The 8,077-nt window shown below is 56.9% G+C and overlaps 1 protein-coding gene across 1 annotated transcript in view; it reads right to left on the reverse strand.

Moving 5' to 3' along the window:
* The window catches only part of ESPN (espin), a 47,357-nt gene that overhangs the window by 14,024 nt on the left and 25,256 nt on the right, over positions 1-8,077 (reverse strand). The window contains exons 12-13 of the mRNA XM_019541694.1: positions 7,967-8,038; positions 617-778 (exon numbers count right to left, since the gene is read on the reverse strand). Coding sequence (XP_019397239.1) covers positions 617-778; positions 7,967-8,038 — 234 coding nt within the window. The remainder of the gene's footprint in view (positions 1-616; positions 779-7,966; positions 8,039-8,077) is intronic.

An 8,077-nucleotide genomic window follows, 5' to 3' on the forward strand; every position in this document is an offset into this window, starting at 1 on the left:
GGGGTGGGGGTGGGGTAGGCAGCTCCCCCACGGACTTGTTCTCCACCGAGCTCCCATTGTGCATGTTGTTGTTGGAGAGCAGAGAGGCCTTAAAGAGATGAAAATAAGGCAGTGAGGTAGGGCCAGCGCTCCGGGGAGGCGTGAAAGCTCTCTAGTGGGGATACCCCTTCCTGTGGCTGGGGAGGCCTCTCATGGCCAGGGCTCAGCGTGTCGGCAGGCTGTCCTGTGGCTTGGCTTTGCTTTGCTGTCAGCGCAAGGGGCTGTGCACTGCTGGAGACAGAGCTGCGGGGTGTGCTCAGCCCACTCCCCACCAAGCATCTGACTTTGGCTGAGAAGTGGGATGAGGCTGAGACCTGCCCACCCACTTACCCAAGCAGCTGGACACTTGCTGCTAGTCCAGACTGGGGCTAGACAGGCCCCCATGGTGGGAGTCCACGTCCTAGCCCCCTCTCCAGACTCGCTTGGACTTCAGGCTCACTTGCAGGCTGAGCCATGAGCTATGGCTGGCATCCCCTCTGCTCCCCGCTCGTCACTGCAGACCCAGCAGGCGCTGTCCAGGCCTGGGGACATCTGGCGTCTGCATGTCTGAGGGGCTGGGGCTGGGGCTGGTGCTGACCTCTTCACTGTGCGCCATGGCCTGGGTGCTGGGGGGCTCCCCCGCACTGCTGCCCAGGTGCTTGTAGTAGTCTCCTGTGCTGGGCTGTTTGCTGAAGTTCCTCGACCTCCTGCTGGAGTCGACCCGCCTCAGGCCTTCGGGGCTGTTGTCTCGGGAAGTCAGCTGTGAATAGCAGAAGCCAGGGCTGGTTAAGGCAGAGTGTTATAGGCCCAGGCTGAGCTCAGGGCCCCATGGTGCCAGGCCCTGCAAATGCACTGGGGCAGGGGAGATGGTTCCTGCCCCATCTACACACTAGACAGCCCAGACCAACCTTTTTTAAAATCAAGCCTCTCCTGCATTAGTCTCAAGGGTCCCCTCAGAAAATCTCAGCTCTCAGCTTTTCATTCATTTCTTGATTACAGAAAAATAATAGAGCAAGTCATCTGTTGGAGAGCTCAGAAAGACCACAACAGGGCAGGAAGGTTCTGACACTATGGATTCCTATTGGAAACTGCTGGGTTTATCTAGTGAATCATGTGTAGCTGTTTGTATGCTTAACAGTAGTAATATTACATGGCACCCTGAATCACCCTGACAAGGATCTCACATGCCCACAAACATGGCTGTAAACAGTCCTGCTGCTAAACACCCCAGCCTGCAGGCAGGAGCAGTAGCAGTGCTACTGGGTGTGTGCATCACTGGTTTTGCACTTTGCGCAGCCAACAGCCAACAGCCAACAGCCTGAGTGGGATGCAGGTGTGGTGCGGGGGCCCTGGTGAGCCTCACTCATCTGTGTCACAGGCAAGGGAAGTCCTCAGAGGTCCTGAGCCAGGTGTGAGAAAGCGAGTGACAGGCGCCATCCCTCCTTCCATGTGTGGCCATGGAAGAGGGGCTGCTCACATAGGCCCTGCTGAGCCTGCAGCAAGAAGACAGCTGCAAGGGGCTCAGGAGCCCCATAGGGCATGACTGCCCCTCCCCTCACCCTGGGCAGGCTCCTGCTCACTGCTCACATGGCAGTGGGAGGTACAGCAAACACCTGCAGTTGGGGACTGGTCTCTAGCCCTGGAAGTCCAGTCTGCATTGCTGGGAGGCCTGCTGACTCCAATGTGACCTGCAAAGTGCAGTGTCCACCTGTGATCAGGCAGACTGGGGTCCGAGCTTTGCACTACACGGACTCCTGTGTGAGCTGGTCATGCCCTACTCTCTGTGGCCCAGTCCTTGCCCATAGGAAGCGAACCCTGCCCTCAAGCCCCAGGGCGCTGTGGGGAAGCATGCAGTAAGCTGTGTGCAGGGAGGGAATTCCATGGCTGGCAACTGCCTCTGCAGGCCCCTGCCTAGGATGGGACAGAGGTACAATATATCTAGTTGCTGCTGTGTGAACTTCCCTGACAGCAGGGCCAGTAGGCCCCACACAGATGGGCTGGAGAGACCTGCTGTGTTCTTTCTGTCAGCATCACAGCCTGGCCCCAGCTCACATGTACCCTCATTCTGGGGTCCAGGCCATTCGCATTGGCTGTGACTTTGCATGGCTGCACCTGCGGCAGTGGGAACATGGAACTGGCTGGTTTGCACCAGTAGCTGCCTACACGCTGCCTTTACTCATGCAGCTTGCTTGAGAGTCAGAGTCAAACTCTACTTTCAGTGACACAGAGAACTCTGTTGGCTTCAAGGCTGGTTTCTTGGCAGGGCAGGGTACCCAGCAGCATCCCACACTGGCAGGGGGCCCAGTGTCTGACAGCTCTTGGGAGTGAGTTCACTCTCCAACCCTGATCTCTGCTGCCTCTTTGCCTGCTGCTGCAGTGATGTGCTGTAGGGAGCAGGGGGTGCTGTGCCAGATGAGCCTCAGCTTTGTTGTCCCAAGAGCTGGGCAGGTAGGCAACTGGGTTAGAGAGACTGGCCTTTCCATTTCTGAGAGCCCCTGCCCTGGCAGGAGTCGAGATACTGACACAAAAACACTGCAGTGACAGCAGTGGGTGCTGATAACATGATGCAGTTGTGGCAGAGCTACCTTGCCAGGACCCTGCATTGGGGGCCAGGGGCATGTTGCAAACAATAAAAATGCAGAACAGGGCTCCAGGGCCTATGCGGGGAGGATGCGAGGCGCTGGCAAGCCTTGGCACCACAAGCCTGCACTAGTAAACAGCCACACACTCTTCCCTTCTCCCCTCTGCCTGAGGCAGGAGCGCTCAGGCACAGGCAGGGCTCTGTGCCCACAGGGACAACAGTGGGTTGGGATCCAGGAAGAAAAGGAGGATGGAGTGAGGAAAGCATGGAGAAGCCCTCAGCTCTGCAGGACAGGGGGCTGCAAATGCAGGAGGAACTCAAAGGAGAGGAATATAGGTGCCAGGAAGGCACAGGGAGAAACCTCAGGGCACAGACATGGAGGGACAGAACTGTGCCTCATGTGGATCAGCCCCTGGGCTTCAGGGAAGGTTCCTCAGGTCTCCAGTGCCTGCAGACCACCCCCTGCTGCCCTCACCCCCTTCTGTACTGAAGCACTTGGGCTGGGCTGCAGAAGGGGATAAGTCATGGGAGTCCCATTGGACCCTGCTGTGCTTGGCACTTAACTGGAGCTCCCTGCAGCCAGTTACATCTTCCGCTCCCCAGCCCACATAGTTACACCTTTCCCTTAGCCTGGCCACTGCTCCCAAGACATGCCAGCCCACTGTTCTGCCAGTCCCCCTGCATGCAATTATGCCACTTCTGCAGTCTCTTGCTGGCAGGCACGGCTGGGTATATCGGGGCAAAGGGCTTTGTGACATAGCACAGAGCCTGGACCCAGAGCCCAGCCGTGCCCCGCACACACTTCACAAAACCCTGGCACCCACCAGACCCTTCCCCTGGCCATGCTCTGCCAAGTGCTGGGGGTGTGCTGGGGGACAAAGCAAAAGCCCCTCTTACCTGTGCCTGGCTTGGCTAAGACCCGCTCCACCTGCTGCCTGAGAGCGATGCGCCACCCGACACCTGGCCTCAGCACAGCGCTGACACCTGAGCCAGGCTCTCCAGTTACAGCTGCTTGCTAAGGAGGCACCCACACCTATCAGCTCACCTGGCCATGACATCACTCCAGAGGCACCAGCCAATCCTGGGGCAGAGGCTCCCATTTCTCTTCACTAAGACATAACTAAACATTAGCCCTGCCAGGAGCATCTCTGGCTCTACCACCTTTCTCTTGCCCATCTGTGGCTAGGAGTCCTGGACAGGCCCCAGACTCAGGCCTGGCTGGGTGGAGAGTGCCGACAAGGCAGGGAGGCCCTGGGGCAGTTCCACAACCCTGTTTGTGATATATACTTGCTGATCAGCAAGAAGCTCGGCTCAGTGCAAGAGCTGGCCCCAGCCCTCAAAGTGGCACCACCTGCACCTGGGGAAGGGGCACAGGTATCACCCTTTGCAGTGGGTATCAGTTTGGTGGAGGACACAGATATGGTATGCATCATATACCTGGACTTGAGCAAGGCTTATAAGCCAGTCCCACATACTAACCCATAAGCAAATCAGAGGAATGTGGGGTAGGCACTCTTAGTGGTGGGTGAGCACAGAACTGGCTGAACAATTTCAAACACAGCGTAACTATCAAAGGGTCAATGGCGGAATAGCAAGAGGCCTCCAGCAGGGTCCCATGGGGTCTGTGCAGGGCCCAGTGCTGTTTAACATGCTTGCTAATGACCTGGATGCAGGAGCACAGAGCTCCTGGAGCAAGTGTGCAGGCAACAGGCCTGGGAGAAGCTGCAAGCACTTTGGAGGGCAGGAGCAGAAGTCTCAAGGATCTTACATAGCCAGAGAACTGGGCACAAGATAGGAATGGAGCAAAGACAAGTGCGAAGTGCTACACCTGTGGAAGCAACACCCAATGCAAAAATGCAGATGGGAGAACTGCCTGAGTAGGAGCACTGCTCAGAACAAGCTGGAGGTCCTGGTGGACAAGGCGCCACAGACAGGCTAGACATGCACCGCACAAAAAGGGTGCACACACTTAGTAGCTGCACTGACATGAGCACTGCAGTAGTACTTGGTGCAGGCTGGGCTGCTGCTGGGTACTGTCCTGGGCACTGCAGTTTCAGAGGGAGTCAGAGACCCTGGAGAAGATCCAAATGGCAGCAGTGGGGAGGACTGAGTGCACTGACTCACATCACACTAAGCCCCCAAGTCAGTCAGACCAATACATAATACATGTACTGACCCTGCTAAGCCAGAGAAGGAACTGGGCTAGACACCACTTGAGTGTCTGGTTCAGTCCTGGCTCAGGCTGCCAGTGGGGCAATGGCTGCAGTGTTAGGGAGTGGATGGCAGCATGGTGACAGCAGTGCCAAGCTGATGACAGCCCAAACATCTGTGGTACCCTGCATGGCAGGTCTTACAGACTGTCTGCCAACACTTAAGCCCACCTCATCTTCCTTAGCTGACAGTGTCCTCAGGCTAGACCGGAAGTCGGGAGCCCAACACACATGCATCCTTATTTACACCCAGTACTAGACTGCACTAGCTGATGGGGATAGCAAGAGCCAGCTGGCACCCAGATGCTTAAGGCAGGAGTGGTAGGACACTTGGCTAGTGGACATGTACTGATCATAGTTGAGGCATTAGTGGGTGCAGAGCTGGGAGTGTCCCTACCCACATAACCACCTGCATGAAAATGAACTGGCAGTGTAAGCCCCTGGAGGCTCCCAGACACCAGGAGAATCTCCCCACTGAGCCCAGTGGGACCTGCTGGTATGCGAGCTGCAGGCTGGGATGGAGCTTCTAAGCCCAGGCAGGGCAGGAGACTGTGCCAGGGAGCACTGCAGCCACTGATCAGAGAATGGGACTTAGAAAGGGGCTTAGCAGAGTAACGTGCCACAGCCCCTTGCCTGGCCTATGCAAACAGAGTTCTGAGCCCCTCTGCCCCCTCCATGCATGATGGCCAAACCCCTCTGCACAGCACCCTTCCCCCAAGGCAAACCCCAACCCACAGCAGAATGGGGCAGAATGGATAAAGCATGTGGGACTGCTGAGTTGAGCAGGCCTCTTGCCCAGGCGAGCCAGTAAGGCTCCATGGCCCACATGCCACAGAGCTGCTGGCTCCCCAGCCACCCCCTCCAGGGTGAGTGGACCGCTGGCCAGCAGCACCACTATTCCCAGAATGATCCTTGGCAGAGACACATGCATCCAGAGTAGACTGTGCTGAGCAAAGCCCTGAAGGTATGGCCTCTAGGGATGGCCTTGGATCATGCACAGGCCCGAACAGCCCATGCTCTTTGCCTGCACGTGTAGAAGTAGGACTGGCTGTAACAGCCTCAGGCCTGTGGGGCAAAAACCCAGCAAGTCTGCTGGGGAGGTGAGGGCTGCAGCAGCCATTTGTTTGGTTTGCACATGGGAAGGCTTTCTAGGCCTTTTGTATGTACCTTGGGCAGGTCTAATAGTAACAGTGCCCTTCTTTATGTGGGAGAAGTAGCCACCAGGCCTCTGCAGGGAGAAGACTTCATTCAGGGAACATGGGATGCAGAGGTGTGAGTACCACCCCTGCCTCTGTCAAGAGCTCCAACATGCAAATGTGTTCTGCATATTGGCATTTGGGCCAAGCAGAGCCCAAGAGCTGCAGCCATCAGTATCTAGGGAGGGCAAAATGCTGTCTGAGCAATGCTGGGGCTAGGGTGGGCAGGGGGCGTGGAGTGGGCAGAGCCTAGCCAGCGATGTGCTCCAGGCAGCAGTGCCCCCTGGCCTACAGGGAGAAGGGGGGCAGTGCACGGCAGATTGCATTACAGCCTCCACTGCTGCCATCCTATTCTTGGGATTTGTTTGCTGCCTGGCCTAGGGGGCTCTCACCTCCCTGTTGGCAGCTCAGTTGTTGGTGTCTCTTTCCTCTGCATGGTGCTGAAAACAGGCATGTTCAATTGTTAATGACCCTGCCGCGGCAGGATCATTATCTGGGCAAGCGCCGACATTGTGCAGGTAGCGATTATGCAGGGCCTGGCTTTAGTAACCCTCCCTCCTGCGGATCCTTTTCCAACCAACTGATACTTCCCTGCCTGTTGGCCACAGGGCTCACTCCATGGGCTAGGTAGTTTTCCCCTGGAAGTGGCACATCCATTTGACCCACTGGCTGTGGAGGATGCTCTCCAGGCCCACTACACTGCACCTCACGGTACACTGCACTGCTCTCAGCCTGCCCTCAGGGCTGCCTGCATCTCATTACTGCCATTGCCCATGTTCAAGAGATGAGACCGGTGGTGGGAAGCTCTGGCTGGCTCTGCCTAGTCTGTCTTGCTCAGAGGGAAACTCCCTCCTCTTCCCACACTGGAGGTATTGGGGAAGGTACTAGCTGGTGCTGCACTGGCTCCAGGTCTGCTGCGCCACCCGGGGGTCACATTGCAGAGAAATGGGACACTCGTGTATTTATTTTCTTGCAATGCTATCTGTGCTACATAATCCAGGCCCAACCAAAGGCTTGCACTACCCGCACTACTTGGCATGCAGCAAGGCCCCTGATTGAATCCAGCCTTGCTGCTTTCTTGTGCCCACAGGCATACACGCAGTGCAAAGTGCAAGTTTTGGCCCTACCTCTGCCTCTTCTTCTCACCAGTGTTCACCCCTGGTGTTTCCATCTCAATAGCAGATGAGGAAGAGAGAAGCCACAGACATAGTTTGAACCCTTATCCTGCTGTGCCAACACTTCCCTGGGCCTCTTGCACTGGCAGGGCTGTCCATCCACACAGGAAGGCACCGAGGCAGAAGTATTTCCCTGCTACAGCCAGCCAGGAGTGCTGTGCTGGGGGTTGGGAACAGTTGGGGCATTTGCTAAGGAGGAGAGTAGGCCAGGGCATTAGCCACCCTCAGAGCTGAAACCAGCCCCTCCCACCTGACAACCCCCCTCTAATTAAGCAAATTATAAATCCAGCCATCACAGTTTCCAAACTGCAGCCCTGGCCAGAGGTGGCGAAGACCCAAGAGCTTCACAGAGCACCTATTGTCCTCTCTGGCTCTGCTGCTCCCTGGCAGGCTATGACAGCCACAGAGCCATGCTCCCCATGCTCACTGGGGTGCTGCCTTCCTAGGGTACCTCTCCCACCCCTGAAGTGCAGTGAGAGTGTAACGTCACCTGTGCACACTGAGAAGGCCCTGGCCATGCTGCTTGTTAGGATCCCAGGTCAGGATTCACCTCCCACTCCTATTAATGATGGATCCCCAGAGAAACAATGACTGCTGCTTCAAACTTTATCTCATTGCAGTGAGCATCCTAGGAGAGCCCCCATCCCCAGGCCCCTGGCCAGACCCTTCCTGGATCCTACTGCAGTGCAGCCACTGAGCCGGGACAGTGGGAAGTGAAAGCCATCCGCCAGGGGCTTTGCTAGGATGGCACCTTGGGGTGCAGCGCGGCACAGTGCAGGGGTTTACCTCTTTCTTCAGCACCTCACTCTCCACGTGGCGCAGGTTGTTCTTCATCTGCACGTAGATCTCTGCCGTGTGCTGGGCCTCAGGGGGGCTCGGCGCGGGGTAGCTGGGGGG

This window comes from Crocodylus porosus, unplaced genomic scaffold, assembly GCF_001723895.1.
Source record: "Crocodylus porosus isolate Cpor-Errol unplaced genomic scaffold, CroPor_comp1, whole genome shotgun sequence".
In the NCBI taxonomy this organism is placed as follows: Eukaryota; Metazoa; Chordata; order Crocodylia; family Crocodylidae; genus Crocodylus; species Crocodylus porosus.